This window comes from Acipenser ruthenus, chromosome 21, assembly GCF_902713425.1.
Source record: "Acipenser ruthenus chromosome 21, fAciRut3.2 maternal haplotype, whole genome shotgun sequence".
NCBI classification, from domain to species: Eukaryota; Metazoa; Chordata; class Actinopteri; order Acipenseriformes; family Acipenseridae; genus Acipenser; species Acipenser ruthenus.
Window position 1 is genome coordinate 29,616,219 of NC_081209.1, and position 23,157 is coordinate 29,639,375.

The following is a 23,157-nucleotide window of genomic DNA, read 5'->3' on the forward strand; positions in this document are numbered from 1 at the left end:
TCAGAGCTCAACAAGACGCTGGAAATCCCTCAAGTATTTTTTATCAGGTTTACATTATTGTTTTTTGTTTTTTTTTAAAGTCAGTATGCTGTGAAAGGACCCGTCCTCGGTAGCCACATATAATCACAGCTCCATGGCTGCAGTCCATGGCAACGTCAATAACGATAAAGAACAGAAGAAAGGTTTGAGAACAAGAAAAGACAAAGAAGGACGTTGCTTTTTATTTGATTTTTCATGAAGCCATTTGACCGTGGACCTGTTCCTAGCTTTCTCTACAAAACATGAAGCAGATGCACCAGTCTGACACATTAAACATCACATTATAGAAAAGGTGTACCGGGTACAGTGCTACCAGATACAGGAGAAGAGACTTATGAGGCTCTCATATTTAAGTGCAGTGGGCATTATCTCACATGTAGATGACTGCAAGCCTTCAAATCTTGGCACTCCAGTTTGTAATAACTTTAATACCCTCCACAGCGGACTAGATAAAACAAGCGAGATGGAGTTTGCATGAGTGGTGCACTAGAACGTGAGCCACAGCACTGAGGTTCATTACACCAAGTCCATTATTATCCACTATTCCACTATCTGAAACTTATATATTATGCAATACCTTTCAAACTAACAATACCTTTCAAACTATTCAAACTAACATACACCTCGAGGCTGCTGCAGGCTCTCACTTGTCAAAAAATGAATACATGTCAGTACCAGCATTCCCCTGTAAGCTTTAAACCATTCTGAATGCATCTTAGCATTAACACTCCCAGTGGGATCAGCTAGTCCAGCGGCAACGATATTAATAGAACAAATATAAGTATACAAAATAAGTTCAGTCAAGTATGATGGGTTTTTTGAGAAAAGGCCTAACCCGTGAGTGAAGAAACTTAAGACAGACAGCATTTGCAATTGCATGTCTGTGCAAAGTGCCGTGAGGATGTTGTTTCCCAGGTCCTGTGCTGCTTCACTTGTTCCATATCTACCTCAGCACCCTCTACTAAACACAGGCTGTCCTCCCACACCCCTGGCCTTCTCTGCTCCCTTTCCCTCAGTTTCAGCTCACTTCTGACCCAGTCCTCAAAGCTTTGCACGCAACGGTAAAGAATAGCGGAACCCTGAAGCAATTTCCATTGCACTGTGGTCCACACCCTACTTATATGCCATCTGTTAAATCTGTCATTTAAAGGCGTTTTATTTGTACATTTTGGAATGAGAGTTTTGTGAGAGAAAAACCACCTCATGTGCCCCTGGCCTAAAAACTTTGAGAACCACTGGTATGAAACTATGAGGGGAATTGTTTTGCAGGTTTAAATAGAAGAACCTTCACTTATAACTGAGGAAAGGATGCAGTCCCACCCGATTCACTACCCTTATCACTGTCTCTTATCTAGTATCACTGTGTAAAATCTTGTGCTGCATTGTAATGAGTTTTAATGTCGGAGTGGTTGTAGTTCTGCTACACAGCACAGCTGGAGCAGATTCAGATCCTTGAAGAAAGCCAAACAGGCAGCAGATCATCAGGCTGCTCTTCACATTAAATCAAACTGTTACAACGGGCTTCACTTAGCCAGGAAAGGGTCTCCTGTCATTCTCTCTGAGCCTGCTGGTAGTCACTGGTAGACACTGGGAATGCTACAATGATTGTAGTGCTAATCGCTACCTGCCTTTACCATGCAATAAACTTGGAAAGTGTGTTAGAATGAGAAAGACAGAAACATATTTAATTGAATACATATTTCATATAGATTAAGTTACTTTTATTGTAAGTTGTTTGGTAACTTTGATAAATATATGATCACCTTGGTACATTATTTTACTTGGTTGGGAAAACAAGTGTAATCTGAAATAATTTATCATTTTTGGATGCAGAAATGCCCCAGGGTAATGTCAAAAATGCCAGAGAAAGACATGGAAAGATTAAGGTAATCTAAGTTGATCGGAGTATCTTTTGCAATGTCTATTATTTTAGTACAAAGGAAGAACTAGGTCTTTAAACACACTATATAAGCAAACTAGCTGCATTGTCGTTCTTCTTCCTTTTTAAAGGAAGTGTACTGTATTCTCCTCATCGCTATGACTTTTCTATTGATGGTTTTGAAGACTGTTCTGCTTTGAGAACGACTCTGTGCTGCATGTGTGTGTGAAATAGAGACCTTTGAACTAGAGTCTGTTAGGTCATTGACACAACCATGTAGCATGTCATATTGAAATGTTTCAGCCAAACAGATGGGACGCTCTGGGCCAGCATCGCTGCGAATGATTCTGACTTCAATGACCTGGAAACAGAACAAAAACGAAACCACTTGGCGCAGTAAACGGCGACCGTTAGTGAAGAACAGCAGTGTAAAAAATAACAAGGAGGACTTCCATTTGAAATCAGGATAGTGCTGAGACATGTGCCCCAGTGCGGCAGAGTGCATTATAATGAAGCACTCAGTATGGGCTGTGCTGCCTTGAATTGAAACAGCGGAAATGTGACCCTTTCTACATGCGTGAAAGCCAACAGCGCTGAGGAAAAGCATTTCTTAATGTATTGCTGCTAATTAGAACTGTCAGGCTGCTATGAACGATTAAACAATGTACCAATTTAAAAAAACTCTGTTAGCTAAAAAGTCTATTATACTAGGAATTAAAAATATCTTACTGTACTGCAGTACACGAGAATTCCCTGCGCCTTAAAGGAACAGACTTCCCATACTCAAGTAATGAAGCCTTTGTCTCAGTTGTGTTTTCCTTGTCTGCACAAAGCTCTCTGAAATCCCTTTTTGTTATGCAAGCACGGGCACATTTCATTCCACGTGCTTATGGATTACATCTGGCAGCAACGGCTGTGGTTAAAGAAATGGATTCACTTTAAAGCCAGTCATGGTGTACCTCCACACTTGCTGTAGACCCCCACACTCCTCTGTGGTCAGGAGTCTGGAAACACAGCCTCTAAGTCACAGATTTCTTTGTATTAAATAGCCGGGATACATTTCTACTGTAATTGATACACTTTTTTTCTTCTTCTAATGCACATGGTTCCGGGCTTGTTTCTATGGAAAATAATATCAGCCTACTCTACTGTAGCTGGCCTTTCATTCTTTCCAGAATACATAGATGGGAAATTGTGCCATTAACCCACAGCTTAGATACAGTAAGCTGGTTCTGTAAAGAACCGCTGGGGAATGTACAGCTTGCCATGCTTCTGTGTAGGAATGCTAACTGATAGAATTGCCATCATGTACAGTGCCTTGCGAAAGTATTCGGCCCCCTTGAACTTTGTGACCTTTTGCCACATTTCAGGCTTCAAACATAAAGATATGAAACTGTAATTTTTTGTGAAGAATCAACAACAAGTGGGACACAATCATGAAGTGGAACGAAATTTATTGGATATTTCAAACTTTTTTAACAAATAAAAAACTGAAAAATTGGGCGTGCAAAATTATTCAGCCCCCTTAAGTTAATACTTTGTAGCGCCACCTTTTGCTGCGATTACAGCTGTAAGTCGCTTGGGGTATGTCTCTATCAGTTTTGCACATCGAGAGACTGACATTTTTGCCCATTCCTCCTTGCAAAACAGCTCGAGCTCAGTGAGGTTGGATGGAGAGCATTTGTGAACAGCAGTTTTCAGTTCTTTCCACAGATTCTCGATTGGATTCAGGTCTGGACTTTGACTTGGCCATTCTAACACCTGGATATGTTTATTTGTGAACCATTCCATTGTAGATTTTGCTTTATGTTTTGGATCATTGTCTTGTTGGAAGACAAATCTCCGTCCCAGTCTCAGGTCTTTTGCAGACTCCATCAGGTTTTCTTCCAGAATGGTCCTGTATTTGGCTCCATCCATCTTCCCATCAATTTTAACCATCTTCCCTGTCCCTGCTGAAGAAAAGCAGGCCCAAACCATGATGCTGCCACCACCATGTTTGACAGTGGGGATGGTGTGTTCAGGGTGATGAGCTGTGTTGCTTTTACGCCAAACATAACGTTTTGCATTGTTGCCAAAAAGTTCGATTTTGGTTTCATCTGACCAGAGCACCTTCTTCCACATGTTTGGTGTGTCTCCCAGGTGGCTTGTGGCAAACTGTAAACGACACTTTTTATGGATATCTTTAAGAAATGGCTTTCTTCTTGCCACTCTTCCATAAAGGCCAGATTTGTGCAGTATACGACTGATTGTTGTCCTATGGACAGAGTCTCCCACCTCAGCTGTAGATCTCTGCAGTTCATCCAGAGTGATCATGGGCCTCTTGGCTGCATCTCTGATCAGTCTTCTCCTTGTATGAGCTGAAAGTTTAGAGGGACGGCCAGGTCTTGGTAGATTTGCAGTGGTCTGATACTCCTTCCATTTCAATATTATCGCTTGCACAGTGCTCCTTGGGATGTTTAAAGCTTGGGAAATCTTTTTGTATCCAAATCCGGCTTTAAACTTCTCCACAACAGTATCTCGGACCTGCCTGGTGTGTTCCTTGTTCTTCATGATGCTCTCTGCGCTTTAAACGGACCTCTGAGACTATCACAGTGCAGGTGCATTTATACGGAGACTTGATTACACACAGGTGGATTCTATTTATCATCATTAGTCATTTAGGTCAACATTGGATCATTCAGAGATCCTCACTGAACTTCTGGAGAGAGTTTGCTGCACTGAAAGTAAAGGGGCTGAATAATTTTGCACGCCCAATTTTTCAGTTTTTTATTTGTTAAAAAAGTTTGAAATATCCAATAAATTTCGTTCCACTTCATGATTGTGTCCCACTTGTTGTTGATTCTTCACAAAAAATTACAGTTTCATATCTTTATGTTTGAAGCCTGAAATGTGGCAAAAGGTCGCAAAGTTCAAGGGGGCCGAATACTTTCGCAAGGCACTGTACTTTGTTTGATGGTGAAACAACAACACAAGACTGGACAACACGTATGAAGTAAAACCATACACGCTTACAGTAATTCCACAAAATTACTTGAAATAATAGAGGGATTGTGTGTGTGAAAAACAGCTCCCATCAGTAATCCTGGGTCGTGCCATTGCTTTCTGTTGCCGTGATTATGTGCTTATTTAACAGCCAGTGTGGTGGTGTCCAAATACCCTGCAGAGCAAATCATTTTAAATGTTTATTTGAAGTGTTTATTGTACATGATCTAGAATATAACATGCTTTAATACGGTGCCTCATAATGACCACAGCCGCTGTGATATTTCAGCACAGCACAACACCCTGTCGTACCATAAATCTGAACTAACACATGAATCCATTCCACTTTGCAGAGGGGTTTGAGAATGCTGCAGACTCTGCATGAGCTGCGTCTCACACAGAGGCTCCTTCACTCAACTCAGTCTCAGGGTACGGAGGATGCACTTTTAGCCCATGGCAGCTGCTTCGGTTATGCGATTTCCGGATTCAGTATCTCAGAGTGGGATATCTATCTCAGGCTATTCTTAACACCCGTCACCCCCTTCATATCTGTACAGCGCGGGAGCTGCTGCTTGTGGTCCATGTCATAAATACAAGATGAACGGCGTGCCAGCTTGTCATACTGACATGTGTGAGTATGCGGTCCTACGAGGCAGGACTGCCATGCACGTTCAGGAACAATCACAGTGCAAACACCCTCTTCTTTTCATATTCATTTATTATAACACCACATTTAAACTGTTACAGTACTTGTTTATGCTCTCCTCAGCATAACAAATACCACCACTTTCATCTCCACAGACCGCCACATGTCTGAAATACAATCCTAACATCCTCCCCTCCCCCAAGCCTAGAACAGAGTAAATAAGTGAACAACAACTGTATATCTGTGCAACCATTTAGCTCAGGACTTGACACAGGTATGGTGCTTTGCTACTGTCTTATTAAGTCTGATCTCATGCTGTAATTACATTTTTTGTATATTGCAAAGGCAGCAGGGATCTCGCTGATGGATTTCTATTTTCTGTAAAGGTCGTGGAGGTCACCACTTCATCCGTTGGTTCATGTTACACTCTGGACGTCTCGGTAATCTTTGTAACCTTCCATATAGCCTGTCAGGTATGGCTGTTGACCAGAATCCTGTTAGTCACAGACACTAGGCAAGCAAGAAAGAGAACGGCTGGTATACACCACGTGTATTCACTCTGTACCATAAGAACCACATGTGTGTGGAGTGCCTGAAACACATAATAACTACTGCCGGCTGAATGCGATTTAAAATGAAACAAACAGCAAGAAATGTGAAACAAAAATGAGTAACCCTTTACATGAAGTGTCTCTAATTACTGTGTATTTACATAGTAGTTACTTAATAAATACATGTGGACTTACACATGATTACAATGCTATTATGCATAGTTACAATGTACTTAGTGTGTAAATCTTTTTGCATTGTATATGTAAGTACACAATTGTATCAGAAAAGGGTTAGAGTTAGGGTTAGGGTTAAGGTTAGGGTTAGAGTTATAGCATGCAAATAAAAACATACACATTAACGCATAATAACAATGCCATTATATGTAAGTACACATGTATTTACTAATCAAATACTATGTAAATGCACCGTAATTAGAGACACTTAATGTAAAGTGACACCCAAATCTGTTACTTTGCATTCTGATTCTTTATCATAGTCTGCTAGTTCAGTCAAGCAAATATACACTGACTTGCCAAAAAAATGTGAGACAGCGCCCCAGCACATGAAGAGAAGACAGCCTTTCAGCACCACAAAATCCTGAATCACAGCACAAAAACAGCTGCATTAATATTCAAGACACAAGAACAGAGATGAATAGTCATTTACTGCTTCAGCCCTTTCACACTGCAGTATGACAGACACCTCCCTTCTGCTTGAATCTGGGATTGTTATATTGACGTTGTAAAATAGCCTGTTTCATTTAGATATTAGGCTATTTCCTTTTAAATATTATCATATCTCACGGCAGGAGGTTACCCAAGAATACTGTACACTCTCCAGGAAGGTATAATAGATTTGAATCTGAAGAGAATCTGTTTTGAATAGAAGAGAATCGGTCACTCAATATGCTTGTGTAATGGAAAGGTGGTCACATCTCTTAGAGAGGGTCTCTCTTTAAGGTAAAACTGTTGACGCATAGGACATTTCATGCACATTTCACACTCCGGTATTCAGATCAAGGGTCAGTTAATTCCACCCAGCAGCCAGTGCCTGTCCGTGGGCAGGCTTCCTCAGTTTCTCCCTCCCTGTCAGTCTTACAATGGGAGCAATATGTTGATTTAAATGGGTAAGAACTTTTTTTTGTCATCCTGTTTACAAATGAGAGCAAAGTGGGGAAAATGTTTTTTGTCACTAATTGCAGAGAGCAAGAGTAATCGTCTGTAAGACCCATTACAACAGAATGAAGCTGAAAGGATCCACAAATCATCAGTGAATAAGATGGGTGGAAGGGAACTGTTTTTTCAATAAGCCTCAATAACTGCATTGTAATACATGCCAGAGGCTGCATTTAACCTCAGCTCCTGAATAGCATAACCAGCCAGTGCTAAAAAAATAAAAATAATAATAACTGTTTAAGATCTCTCAGAGACTTCAGCAAAACACCCAACAGTGTTACAACAGTGATCCTTAGTCACGCCCTTCATAGTCTCATAATATCATAAACAGAGGCGATATTAACCATCATTCTTGTCCTAGCCTCCTCCTTCTCCTCTATAATTCAGTTTCATGGTGGCAGGGGCCCTGACGTGAGGGGATCTGGTATAACCTTATCCGCTATACAATTCTTTTACATTTCCATAGCTTTTGGAGGGCTTTTAGTCAGCCTGCCCAACTACAGTACCCATGGAGGCCACTGACAACAAAATAATAATACATTAGCGTGCTTGAAACCGTATTGTTTGTTCTATTTTTAATCTGTACCGGAGCTGCAGGTGCTCTCATTCCCCTGTAAAGCACCCTGCTGCATCACATTTACATGACATGCACGTTACAAATGTAAATGTCTTGTAATGTTGTAGCTGGCAGATGGATTTATAACTGGCAGCCTTCATAAGTATATGGTATATATTGCATCATTAAATATGTTCTCTGCAGCGGAAATATATGAAATTACATAGTGTGCTTGCTGTGCTGATGTGTCGATAGAGCGAGGGCGCTCTGCAAAAGAGGTCAGCGAGAGCTGAAGAACTGAAAGAATATGAAAGAATCTTAGCAATGACCTGGGTTAACTTCAACTGCAACAGTGTTACAATAATTATCAAAATGGAGATTCGCCTCCTACCAGCTTTCCCTTGCCCATTACTTCTTCTTGAGCAGCGTTGTACCAGGAGCCGTAGTTTATACCAGTGTCCCTCAAAGCTGTGCTTGTGGCAAAAATGTGAGCTGGCAAGAGCGGAGTGTTATGTGACGTTCTCACTACACAAGTGGGCCCGTGTCCAAAAAGTTTGCAGGACAACTGGGCCAAAATCTAGTATGAGACTCGATCCATTCCTCTTCTGAAAAGCAGTGTACAATCTTGGAGAATTTCAAATGTTTAAATATTGCCAACCAGAAAAGTGTGTGTGCTTACTCTTATACAAGTGTACCACTACAGTATTTCTACACCATGTGTTTGTAGATTTACCATTCTGTTCCTGTGGTTGCACTGTGTATTTATCAGCCTTTACCCTGGTTTGCCTGTTTTCTTAATAGGCTTTACCATTGCTGGCTGGTCTTTACAATGCTTACCTAGGCATTACCATTCTTTCACTATGCTTTATTACACTTTGCTATGCTTTTACTGTGGCAGACCTTTATAATGGTAGTTCTTTAAGAAAAAGTTGCAATGTATGCAGTTGTGCCAAGTCTTCATTAATATTTGAAATGCCTGCTACGTTTTCAATACATTTATAAAGGTGATTGTTGCTTTTTCTTTTAACATGCTAATGACGTTTAACAGGCTTCTCGTGAATGAGTCCTCTGGCTTTTCTTTTCCGTACCACATCATGGAAAGTTAGTGCTGTCTTACCTGTTTGACAATGTGGGCCACAATCCTTACACTATCAGTGCACTGGAGCAGACATTTTGAAAAACGCTTTGAAACAGAGTTTAAAGTTATAAGTGTAAAAAACTGTCAGGATGTGAACAATGAAAAGAAAAATAAACAGAGAGGAGCTTGGAATCCTTGACAAACAGAGAGGAGCTTGGAATCCTTGACAAGCAGAGAGGAGCTTGGAATCCTTGACAAGCAGAGAGGAGCTTGGAATCCGTGACAAGCACATTTTTTTTTTCTTCTTCAAATTGCAACGTGTGAAACGTCCATTAAGTGGGTTGGGAGTTCTATCTCTGAGACATCATTGGGGAGTTACAGATTTCAAAAGCCTTAACATCTGCCCTTCTGTTTCATTCACGCCTGATAATGTCTGCTGTCAGATTAAAGATATTCCACTCTCACCCCCTCACTCGCCTCCTCAGGTCACCTTCAGTCATTTCAGGCTAACACTTCCACTCCATTTCAGTATCCCCTGGCGAGGGCCTGACCAGCACTCTCTTTGCATAATAATCACTTTTTTGGTGACCTACACCGTGATGCATGACACCCCATTTCCACTTTCATTCAAAATTAAATGATGTTCTGAAATTTGATTTTATCGTCGTTATACCGTTTAAAAAAAAAAAAAGTTTGATCCGCAAGATCAAATATTAGGAAGAATTTAAACATGCATAACACTACGCATATCATATGTCTAAATTTAAAATGATGTGGACACGAGATTCTTGTTAGCTGATAAGATGGTGATGCATATTTATTGAAGGTATAACCATATGATCTGGACAGCGAAAGCACGTCCACTGAGGTGATGAGTTGGGTCATCTTACTGTTGACTTTGTCTGCCTGATCCTTCTGCTTATTCCTATTATACTTCAAGTAGGAAGAATGTCAGGGTTCACACTGGGACACGGACTGGTGTTTACCTTCCTGTGTGGAATATGATTAGAGCCATCCGGGTCAACAACAATCAAACTTTATTCCATCCTGCCTCTTAGTTTATGGTAAAGAAGCTCTGGATTAGAGTTCACATGAGGTTATGAGTGAAGCAGAGCAGTTAGTTTAGACAGCCTGAATCTGAGGTGACATTCATGTCAGGTGTGTATTATCTCTAATGCCTTGTGTCCTCCAACACATGTTTTAAGTGTATCGAATTACACTGCTATTACTATATAACTGCAGGTGTAGTTACAATGTAATTACCTTGTAAATACACAACCACATGTGGGAATAAAGTGTAATTAGAAAAGACACAAGTGCATTTTAATTTAGTAGTTAATCATGTTGTTGCATTGGAACTACAAACTCATATGTCAAATTCCTATGTCATTAAGTGCAATTAAGACAAGATTACTGTGAAGTGTTACCAAATGTAGAATACTACTGTACTTTGCATATTGCATAAAACACAGTATGTGCAACTTTTACAGTATTTAGTAATCTGCAGGACGAAAGCAAAACAGATGTAGTGCCAGCCGACACCACAGCTCCCAGTGTTCAGTTATATGTGTACCCAACAAACACTGTGCTGCCATAGCGACAGAGAGTCTTGTAGGGTAAACTAATCCTCAAACCTGACTCATTTCATGCATAAGAGCTGCTACTCACAACAATGCCTTTAAGGGGAAGATAGCCATGGGGAAGACAGTAAACAGACAATAGCTTGCTGTGGGTAATATATCTGCACTACTCATGAATGTTTCTTTTCTAAATTCTTCAGTGTTGCTGATTAATCAGGACTGTGGAAAACATGCAGAATTACAGCAGCAGGTGCAGTATGCATTGCCCTTTAACAGCATGGCTTCAGTACGCTGCCATGCTCCGTGTTCGGATGCATTGCTGGTGAAGCAGGTTTCTATTTGTATCTGCTGAAGGTATCCTGATATGATTTGACAATAGGACCTATGAAGGTGGTTTCAGAGACGTTGATTAGCACCAGTCTCGGGCTGCCACACCTCAAGTAACAGTGGATAGTCCATCTGGGTCTGATCAAGTTTGCGTTGGCTTCCGTTTCGATTGGTTCAAGATAACAAGTCAATCAAGTTCAGTCGGTATCAGCTGAGTTGCTACAGCATTTCTCAACCGCGAGCCCCAAGAGAAGCTGCTTCAGTCCAGGGATTGAGAAAGCACTCGAAACATTACAGTCATTTCAGTCCGTTTTGGGTAATGTCCCAGTGGTTTTAAGTTTAAAGAAGACATTTCTAATCATGCTGTGTGAAGAAAGCCTGAAATCCCAGAACAAAATCTGTCAGTCCTGTAGAACAAAACAAGAGGGCATTCTGAGCCCGTCCCACACAGGGTTAATTGGCTTGATTTGACTTATGGAGATGAGAATGGGAATATTCAGATATCAGTCAAGGGGATGTGTTCAAATAAGATTATAAAACGGCAGCAGCGGGGGGGAGGGACAAGCTACTGTACAGCTCAGAAAGAAAGAAAGAAAAATGGAACTGCCGTTTATCCCACAGTTTTGTATTTCCGTACTGATATACAGGATTGCTCTGATATTTTCAACATTGAGGGGTAACCCTATAAGGTACAAGAGTCCCACAAATACAAGGCTGCTGACTTTCTTATTTCCGCAATAGGGTGCACAAAACAGGGTTTAAATCTGGTCATCCAAATTGTCAGTTTCCTCCTTGTGATACTTAAGTCATTCCCAAATATATTTTAAGAAGAAACCATTTGAACAACCACTCAATTCCTTGTGTACTTTAAGGGGTTAATAACGTATTTCTGGCCCATATGTGGCACTGGACCTTTAAGACTGATTTAAGGTGGTACTATTTAATTATGAAGGAGGCATTGTTATTTCCTAAATTCCCAGCACAGCCACTGCTGACCTTGGAGGCTACAGTATCGCTTGATCTCTTGACTGCTTGTGCCAGTCCCATTGGGTCCATGGAAACACACATAAACATTGCATATCGGGTTACTCTCATGGGGGAAGAAATAAACAAGAGTGAGTCTGAGGTAACAGAGGCCTGCTTACAAAGCGTAAACTCATGACTTATTTAAGGCATGTTCATTTCAGTGTATTTTCATTAAATAAATTCTGTTTCATTTGCATGGGACTACCCTAGACCGTTGTTAGGAAGATCAATACTGCCCTTACTAAATTCATAAATACCAATTGTAAAAGACACTTTTTGTTTCTAACATGCTATGTATTTGTCCTGTAGCCTAGCATTACAAATCATTTCCATGGGCTTCTGTCTGCAGCAATAAACTCCGATTATGCCCTCTAGCGATAATACTTCACTTCTGTTGTGCTATTTGCATCCACCGGTGCAACATGCTGAACTATCAAAATGTTGAATGCATAACCTGCCTCTTGCCAGTGCATTACAGCAGTGGTTTAATGTGCTGCCACTTGCACTGAATCAGTCACTAATTCAAAACCTTTCATAACGTTTTTAAAACATTTCAGAAACCCCATCTCCTCCACGCTTCCAAATAAATCACCGTACATTACTCAGCTTTTTTGTGTTTGTGGATCAGAGACAGGTCAGCTGTTGTGGTAGGTTGCCATGGTTGCCACCTTGCAGGTCTTTTTAGCCACAGTGAATAGCTCCACCTCGCTCCACATGAACAGTGTCCCTGGCACGAATCATTTGAATGCTTTTTTTTCCTTTTTTTGGTTCCATTTGTATATATGGCCATCATTCCTTTATTTATTATCCAATGTGTTCCAAAAAAATGCTTCCATGTTCCCTATATGTTGAAGTTTCATTGTACACTGTCAGATTTGAGCTAAAATAAATTGTATAAATAATAAAAGGGTTTTTATAAAAAGCGTCTCTCTTTTTCTGTGGTTATTAAGCCCACGTGTTCTGTTCGTCTGCACGTTGCCTGGATTTTCTTTGTGAGAAAAGGCTTTCAAACCACTGCAGGCGTTATCACCCTCCTCGAAAATCGGTTCAAAGTATACCGTTGCCCTCTTGCAGTCTCCAGGCAATTCACTTGGGTACTTTGGGATGGAAGTTTGATACACTTTATCTTGTGCAAAAGAAGGGTGGTGTGAAAAATGTAAAAAGCTAGCTAAAGGGCAGGTCTTATTTTATGAGTCAAGACTTTATTGTTTTAGGCTGGACATATGCAACACTGCATATATATATATATATATATATATATATATATATATATATATATATATAACCTTTGTTCTGCACGTTGGATATATATTAATTGCTAAAAGTGGATTTTTTTTTTTCTGCAGAAAATAAATAATTCTATTATATGCTAATTGTTTTCCACTAGCCAGTCAGCACCTCTTTAAGTGACTGGGAGATGCAAGTTCTTTACCCAGCAGAGCAGCACCCCCTACAGGCAAACACAGAGCTCTGCAGAAAAAGTTAGTTGTTCATACAAGAAGAAAAAGTTGCAATGCTTCCTTCTTCCTAGTATTAGTGGGCATTTTCCAAGGAAGGATGAAGAGTAAATCTAAAGAAACGCAATGGTCCCGTTAGAAAAAGTTTTAACTATTACAGTGTCTATTATACATATGGAATACAAACTTACAGAAGCGCTAATAATTTAATTAAATAACAATAATTTAGATCGACTGGATATACCTCTAGGTGTGTAAGATATGAAGTATTCAGAAACGTTAAGTGTGTAAAAACGTCACTGTCTCTCCTGTCTCTATTCCCAGATCTTGGTGCTTCTTCTGCATCTACACACATTCAACACGTGTACAGCTTTCTAATGCACAAGGCAGAGGCTGCTGATGTGCAAATTACAAATGATAGCAGGCAGAACACGCACAAGAAACAGGACAGCGTATAATCAAAAACTTGAGGAACTATATTCCTTTCTTGAGTACTTAAAATACGAAATCCTACAAAGACAGAACCAAGCACTTCCAGTGTATCTTCAGAGTATAGCTTTATTTAAAAAATCTCAGTGCAGACGAGTAGCGATCAGACGTTTACAATAGGGTTACAAAAGTGCATACTCACTGTGTACAAATGTGTACATCGATTCATAAAAGCTTGTATTGAAATAATAGATATATATATTTTTTTTAAATGGGTCTGGACCCTTGTGTGTGAAGGGGTTACTGCACATTCCACATGTAATCAATATGGTCATCTCTGCAGCATAGATTATCTTCTCAAATATGTACACAGGTATTACACCCCCCCCCCACTTCTGTTTTTGAAATTCAACTTTGAAATGCCCTTCGTATTAGTTTCAACAACTCCAATGGCTTCTGATATGATACATGCATTAAACATCTTTTGAAATACACCAGAAACTGACATTGCATTTCGCCAGAATAAAGAATCTGAAAGCAAGGAGGGCTCTTTAGTAGAACACAATACAAAAAGGATATCAGGGTCAGTAGTTTACAATATTTCTTTAAAAAAAACAACAACAAAAAAAAACTGAATATCACAGTTGTTATTATGGTTAGAGAGTTGCATGCTGATTTCTTATTACTGGGTAAAATGTTAAAAATGTGTCTGAATAGGTTGAATACATTTTTTAAAGAAATTAGAACACATATGACAAAACTCAGACAAAGCAATTATTCCAATCAGTGGGCCCTGTTGTGTATAATCACATTCAATTAAACATGTTCAGTCTTCATTGAATTGCTAAATGGAAATATATAATTTTTTTTTTTTTTTAACAAACAGCAGGATACTCTCCTCTGAATATAAAAGCACTTCAAGGTGGGAGATATAATTCTAAAGTAATTTAACAATGGTATACTGTGATTCTCCCCCTCCCTTTAGGCACACTTTTGTTTCATTATGGACCCGGTAAAACTCTGGCTATTATCAGGTTTGACAAGCAACACCTGAATGTAACTTCAAGGATACAAAGTGAACCTATGGAAGATGCCTGGAACAGTAAAAGTTATAGGAAATATATTCTGGTTCAATAAACCTAGCCATGAGCATAGCATGGGCATCTAAATTGCTCTACATTATTAGAACAGAGCTAAAAAAAAAAAAACGATCCTTTCACTGTCCTCCAACCCCTTCTGAAGAATCCCAAGGTCTTGAGAACATCGTGTAGCTTTGTTTTCTTTGTTGTAGTTCTCGTTGTCTAGAATAGCAATCCGCGCATTCAATGCATTGTTTGACTTCCTGAAGGTAAAACCCTCGTCAAGGCCAACCACTGTCTTTTATCAAGGAAAGTCTTGTGTTCGTGAACCTGCGTGCTCCTGCCTAAACAGAAGGGCACATACCATCCTGTGCAGAAACCTCACTACAAAAAAACGCAAACTGCCCCACTATTGTTTTTCCAGTTGGTTTATTTCATTTTTATGTTTTTGCCTTGAGACCAATTTGAAATTCCCATTAACATGCCTCCAAGTAGGAAATCACACAATAAAACAAAGGCATGGATAACAAAACGCATTCTCAAAGGGGAAAACATAAAAGGTTAAATCACTTAACTTCATGGCCACAGCCTTTAGAGATTTGAGCCTCTTACTTCTGTGCTACTCAACAAAAGAGCTTTGAGGCCGAAACCACTTGCCTTTTTTATTCTTATCTAGTATTTTCTGCATCATGTCATTGTTCTGCAATAGGCAGCACTGCACTTTCAGCAATATTACATGTTTTCTATGTATCGAAATATACATTAAAATTGACAGAACCCCTAATAGAACCCTAAAACGGAACCCTGTCATAAGCATAATAGCAAAATAAAAGCTACCATTACTACCTGCACTGTTCTCACACCTGGATTGACTGTTTTATGGGGTCAAGAAGCACTCAAGAAATGCAAGATTCTGGAAGTGTCAAACGAATGACGAGTAAAGTGTCAAGCAGTGTGTCTGATGGAAATGGTGCAATATTCAGCACCCTGATGGTGATAGTGTGTCAGGTTTGCAGAAAACTGCTAACTGCCCATGTACCTTACAAGAGATGTGAAACTGACAGAATATATAGCTGGTAAAGTATTAAGAGACTGTCTGCTCCCCACCACTTATTTATTAACTTGCTGATGCATACAGTAGCCCTCCCACTGCCAGTAACTCTTCATCAAATGCCATTGCCTAATCATGACCCAACCGACAGAGAGAGAGAGAGGACAGAGTTAACCGCACTCCTCTTACACTCTGTATGATGCCACAATGTTGAACTATTTTACAGATTTTCAGGGAGTATCAATCCTTTTGCAGCTTGCTTTCCACGCTGTGCAAAAACAATCACTAAGCTTTTACACCAGTGCAGAATTTGCACCAGCTGTACATTGAGCCATTTGTTAGTTTTAAAGTTTTGAGACGTCACCAGTTTCTTTTATTTTTATTCACTAACAAAAAGAAAAAAATTTAATTTGCCTACTTCCCTCCAGCAATGGGACTGTCATCAATGTTAAAGAGGGACCCTAAAACAGAGCCCACAAAAACCAGCCACACTCCAATCGTGAGGGCAAACTTGAGGCACTGGACTGGACCTCTTCCCTCTTTTTTTAAAACCAAAACCCTATCCCATTAAAATATATCCCTGAGGTAAGGTGATTAAAAATGACACAAGCAGCTCCGGACTGTAAAGACCAGTCCTCCTTTATCCAGAGGTGTACTCGTCAGTCGTCAGGCTCTATGACGCACTGTTCTACGATCTCTCGCAGATTGGGGTTCTCCATGGCTGCGGCAACTCTTTCTTTGTCATTGATCTGTTTATTAACTGGGGGGAAAAAAAAGAGAAGTTGCTCCCTTGTTGAAAACATCCCAATTACAGAACTGTCTGGCTGAATCCAACAGATTACAAAGAATAAAGGTTGCAGGTTTCATTAAGCTAGCTACTGTATGAAAAACGTTTCAAGGTCGCACTGGGAAGTACAATTTGAACCATTGCAGATACTTTAAGAACAAGAAGAATAACATTCTTAGCTTTTATGATTTTTATGCTTTTATGTGGACAGCCTTTAATAACCGTTGTAAAGATGCATTACAGCACAATGTCTCCGTGGAAACATCCTTTTCAAGACCTATTTCTAATGTGTGTGGCCACTGGAATTGGAGATTGATTTTAAAAAGGAATCGACCCCAACCCTGTCCATGGCCGAGTCTCCGCTATGCTGACCGGTATGAAATCGAGAGCTGCTCTGCCTGCACCACTAGTCAAGGTGGACACCTCAACATGAATCAGGCAACTTTCCATGTCCTGAGAACTCAGAGGGATGGACGATTCACCCTCGCCGGCGATTTATTTATTTCTTTTCCCAGGCAAAATAAATACATTAACATTTTTGTAGCATCACGTCCAACATGTTGGGCATTTAATTAGATTAGGTTGTCACTTAAATGTTTGTTTTTTGTTCATGGTAGTAAAATCTGAGATGCCACAGAGGGGGGGGAATTAAATGCATATATCCTGGCATTCTCTTATTTGTTTAAACAAGGAGAGCAACCACCAAGACCTAATCCTTATTTGCAAAGACAAACACAAACTGTCAGCAGCAGTCAGAAGCAAATACCAATCAGAATACATACCAGCAGCTGATCACATAGAATAGGCTATTAAATAATCATTATCAATAATGCATTAAAATACAAGAACGACAGAGTAATTGATCATAATAAACATGCAAGGCTCAAATCACTTATACTGTACCCAAGTAGAATGAAAGACGGATTTCCGATTTCGAATAAGCATTAGGACACTTTTTCCAATCTGCGTGCGTATTTTAGGAATGGCTAATTAGGAGCGACAATGCAACACATATTTGTCCCAATTAGCAATCCACACTCCCCTTAAAGATGTACCTATCTGCCTTATATTTCAATGGGATTTTTTACTTGGTGACTGGCTACAGCCATTGACCAAAAAAAAGAAAGTCAATTGCCAGTATTTCCCACAACCAGTAATTTAGACCCAGGTAAATGTTAACTGTGATTGTTCCAGAGTTAAAATGCAGCAGGGTTCAGATCTGAAAGGCACTCAAGAGTAATATTAAGAGGCTTCTAAATGTTTATTATTAAACTCCTTTCTAAAAAGATGCTTTTAGATCTGAACAGATACAAAATAATTATCCTTGGATTTTTTTTTTTTGTCGCCCTTTAAAACAAAAAAATAGTTTTATTTCAAAGAATTAGGATCTAAACAAAATGCGGTTATAATACTTACTGTCTTCTTCCGTGGAATGGGTTCCCTCAGAAATGTAAATCTCCAACTGAAATGAGAAAAGCAGCCGTTCTGTGAAAATGAATAATCACATGGCAGCATATACACGTTCAAACTACTCTAAAATCAAATACAGCTCGACCAAGCAATGACACGCCTGTTCCAGTTTAGAGAGCTATTGTGAAAGCCTTCTCTAAAGTTGATAAAGAAAATGCATGGATCATTTATATAAACAAACAGTTTTATTTCTACAGCAGAAATAAACAACATAACACATGGTTAATTGGAGGATTAATAATAATTATACATAATAATAAAGTAGACCTTTCCTTTGGGTTTGTGACTCAAACTCATAAATGCAGTTTTTGACAGCCCTCTCCAGCCATTTCTTTTACACTGTACTGTGCAATCTGTGGTATCTGAAAGGTTAAAAGTCAATTATCCCTGTATTTTTGTTGCATTCATAAACACCCAGACAGGAAACAGGACAGAAGCGAGAGCCAGCAGCTACAGACACTCGGTTACAGAATGGGGGCAATTAAAGCAAAGGTGAAAGGAAGCTACTCCACCCAGGTACTGACCAACCTGTAAGCTTTGCACTGCCACGATCACACAGTAATTGAAAGTACGCATGCAAAGTTCCATGTGGTACAGAGCGGCAAGCTATTCAGAAAAACGGAATTAGGAACAATTAGTTAATGGATTGCTTTTGCCTAATTATGTGCAGTTAAATTACACAGCATTACCTTTGTTTCAAGCAAACTTCAAGTGTACTGTGCGCCATGAATGGGCTTTAAATATTTCTTAGAAAGTGTATATTTAAAATAAGAACTCTGTTGATGTTTTTTGTAACGGTATGTCACGATATCTGTAAAATAGATTCATGGTTTTCTGCCAAACTAAGCCTAATTGTGCGATACGGATTCTGTCAAAGCAGATACTGCTTCTGCACTCTGATCATCTTCTCAAAAGGAAACAAACAAACACAACAATCAGTCTGCAGGTACCTGATGAGTATAGTTAGATTTTCTTACCTTATGTTTATATGGTAAACATCTCTGGAGCTTCACTTGCAGGCAAAGACCTGAATAAAACAAGGCAGACAACAACTGGAATGATCTAACCAACTGTGGTATTTAGATCAATTGAATAGATACCTGTTTAGGCTAATTTAATCAAGCTGGACAAAGTGACAAAACATTAACAGAGATACACATTTCTTCAAACATTTCTCCTTTCCATTTGTAATAAAGAATTCATGTGTCCATTAACCAAGAACCTGGATTAATGACTGCGCCATTGACATCATAAAAGTAAAACTTTGCTGTTCTGTGTGAGATTAATAAAATGCATTGTTCTGGGGTAATTGAGACGATGGATACGAGTCATTGAAAATGAACAAAACAAGATGCTTTCAAATAAATACAAAATTATATTTTTTTCAAGTATGGTTGTGCAAGAGAAGGTTTAAGACATCTGGTTGCCTAGGAGACCAAGGTTTTTAAGACGATGGGTGGAGAGGAGTTATTCTTTGTCAGTGGAGAAGTGGGAGACTTTTGCAAAATCAGATAAGTTACAGTATGTTCTTTTTTGGACAAAAATAAGTTTGCTTGTATCATAACACGCAATAAATCCCTGTGGTCTGGCATAGGCATTGCCCGAGGGACAGTGAAGAGGGAACGGACTCTCAGCCAAAGACCTGTTTACTGCCCTGAGCAAAAGAAAAACACCAACTAAACTGCAAGGTCTGCCTGTTTTGTCATGATTGTATTAGCAATCAAAAACCTACCTATAAAAAGAAAACAGGCTCCGACCTCAACAGTAAACAGAACAAGAAAGATAACAGCAGGGGACTGCAACAGCCCGCTACAGTGTTAATAAGGCTGTCAAACTACATTTATAAAGCATGGCTCTGTTCAAATCCATAATGGAAACTGACTATGTGCAAAATAAATAAATAAATAAATAAATAAATAAATAAATAAATAAAATAAAATAAAAATAACATAGCCAAGATAATATTTTGATTAGTATTCTAACTATCATAATCCTCAAATTATTATTCAACGTAACAGCACCAGTGTGAAATTATCACCCTGTTACCTGTACAAATATACATAATCGCTGGCTGGAGGAATGAATATTCAATTCCCTCTTGCACTGACCCAAGCATGCTCAGTCAGCTTCCTGAATACAAACCTTCTATCCCTGAATAATCCCCCTCCCCTTAAAAACACATGCAAACTATTTAATGAGCAAGTCGTCTCCCCCAAATTGTTATTTGTTATTGTTTTCTGGGAATGATGAATGACTGGGACGTCCCGCAACTGCAGAGGCACCCTTATCCATTTACTGCCACTATGCAGAACAGCAGTGTGTGGTTTCTGCAGTGGTAAATACCAAGACTGCTGGCACAACATTTAACATGGGCTGTCATCCAAACAAAAAGATAATAATCTGCGTTTCGAGTCTATTCAAGCGGAGCACACTGTGTAGGACGCCAGTGCTGCAGGCATTCACGGTGCAGCGTTAACACTGTCAGGTCAAAATCAAGACAGAACCATCTCCGATTCTGGCTCTGCAAATGACTGCTAGACACACTGGAATAAACGTTCCACTACGGAATACAGATCATGAATATCCATCAATGTGTCCACGTTATTCGGAAGTGGTTGGGGAGTGAGAGTTAAGTGAGGAGGTGACAGCAAAACCATGGAAAATTGCTTTTATTTTTAACAAAATAAAAGACCTTTTTGAAATAAAAGACCTTTCACCCACTCACAGATGTAAAAGCTTTTATCTTTGACATCTGACAAAGTAATTTACTTTTCTGATTTCGGTTTCCCAGACTGCAAATCACTTCAACATTTTTAAAAGCTTTATTCAATCTTGTAGAAGGAAAGAAAATGCATTTTTTAAAATAATAATACATTTTTAATACATTTTTCCCCCGACTCATAAGCTTATTTTCCATTACACAGGGGATGTAAAGTGTCTAACAGGAGCCAGTTTTGGCGTGCGATACGCAGGGATGTAAAGAATTTATTTCAAGCTTAAATGAGCTTAAAATACACTGACTTCCATCGTTCAAGATCTCGGTTTTCATAAGCTTGGTAGACAAAGCGCCCAGTTTGATCCAAGCAGCAGTACACTGTTTAGATCTGAATGCGTCACAAGCACTGAAGCCTTTGAATAAACCACTCACTGTTTAGACACTGTACAGAGGATCAGTCCGACCTTTTGGGGTTAAAGCGCCATCACAAACAAAAAAATAAAACAGGAAGGGTGTAAAATGAAATTACTGAATGGTAAGGAAAGAGATATACAAACTAGATTCAACCTGTCTGGAACAGAGTTTAATTATGCCATGCTCATGAAACATGCTTCATGTTTAAAAGCAACAGCAATTTACTGATTGCCCTTGGAGTCTATTCAAACCCAAGACACGGAGAGAGTCCACTTCTAGATCAAAAGAGCCATATTACTGGGGGGCTCAGGGAGGCAGAATGGGTCAAAAGTCTTCCGCTGGCCAGCCCTGCTGTGCAGTATATCGAGACTAACTGATAACCAGAGTACACTCCCTTCCTGGACGGGCACAGAACACCTCCCCCTTAACAACAACAACAACGCCTGATCTGCGGTCTGCTTCTTGTTTATTTTTTGCAGTCTTAAATCAGCAGTTTTGAGAGGGCTCTTGGGAGTGCACAGAACATCTCTGTGTAAAATGTGAGTTTGAGGTAAGCTAGGGAGAGGAAAAGGAATTCTGGTCCAATAGATATATCCATGTACCGTATGTAATACTGTATCACTTATTTATAAGAACGTGGAGATTATAATATTAATATATATATATATATATATATATATATATATATATATATATATATATATATATATCACATAATCGATAGTTCTTTAATATATACAAGTTTACAGCCCTGAAAAGTGTTAAATGAACTTGCTGGCTTAAGCTACTATGTGGACTTATCTGCTGGCCGATCTGCTTACCAATGAGGGTAGCCAGAGAGCAGTGCGGGACCGTGGGGGTGAACTTGATAATGATCAGGTATTCCTCTGCTCCTATTTCCTGCACCTCCACGCAGCTCTCAGACACCACTTCCAGGTCCTCCAGGGTGTTGGGTTTTTCAGGGTCGCGGATTGTACGGATAACATCTGAGACAGCGACAGCAGTTAACAGAAAGGAAAGGAATCACTGCTGTCCCCAGTAATAACAAAAACAAACAGCTGCGTTCAAATAAATTACTGTTGTTTTTTGTGTGTGCGTTTGTTTATTTATTTTTGTCGTGTCATGCAGTGTCAGCATTACGTTACTGCACATAGAAGACAAAACCACCCCTTGAATGATTTTCCTTCACGCAGTTAGCGCCAGAGAATAGCGTAGACTATGCTTGGTACAGGCATGATAAGAATAGTACAGTATTACTGAACCATTTTCAATTGCCATCCGGCGTTTATGTATAACTTAACTAAACAGTGTACACACGACTGTAACGATAACGAAAGTCTTTTTTTTTGTAAATCAAGAAATGTCAAGTTATTACAATCATTAAATATCCTGCTACCTATGGAGGTTGGTATCCTTGCGAGAACCCCCATTTACAGTAATACTTGTACTAGACGTGTGTTCTCCTTGTTAATAGCACGACTAGTACATCTCACTTTTTGTGGACTTTCCCACAAGTTTTTTTTTACAGCCAGTTAGTTACCATAAACTTCTAGTGCTTTCTCCTCCATCTTCTTGGATCTCTGCGCATTGTCCTTCTTAGAAAGAGCCGACAGCAGGAAAAGTTTGGCTAAAGTATAAGAAACAAGCCCATACGCTACTTCCATCTTCCAGCTCCGCCATTGCGCGGCTGTCCGCTGTCACATTGACCTGCTTTCACTTCCTCGTTTAGGCAGGAGCTGCCAAGTACCGAGCTTATTCAACTCCGTTCACCCCGAGGTATACAAAAGAGCTAAGACACAGAAGCCAAAACACTATTTTTATAGATAAATAAAGGATAAGTTTTGTCCTTTGTTCTTGTTTTACCCTCGTATACTGTGGCACCTGTGGCAATAACATTTGTATTCAAACTTAACT

At 39.5% G+C, this 23,157-nt stretch overlaps 1 protein-coding gene across 1 annotated transcript; it reads right to left on the minus strand.

Moving 5' to 3' along the window:
* Positions 1 to 13,837: 13,837 nt before the first annotated feature.
* Positions 13,838 to 22,968, minus strand: LOC117428369 (cytosolic iron-sulfur assembly component 2A-like). Its single transcript, XM_058995511.1, has 5 exons — positions 22,784 to 22,968; positions 22,065 to 22,229; positions 19,091 to 19,140; positions 18,060 to 18,105; positions 13,838 to 16,616 (listed from the first exon to the last, which is right to left on the minus strand). Exons 1-5 carry the CDS (start codon positions 22,905 to 22,907, stop codon positions 16,516 to 16,518), a joined length of 486 nt encoding a protein of 161 aa, XP_058851494.1. The 5' UTR covers positions 22,908 to 22,968; the 3' UTR covers positions 13,838 to 16,515.
* Between the last annotated feature and the right edge of the window lie 189 nt (positions 22,969 to 23,157).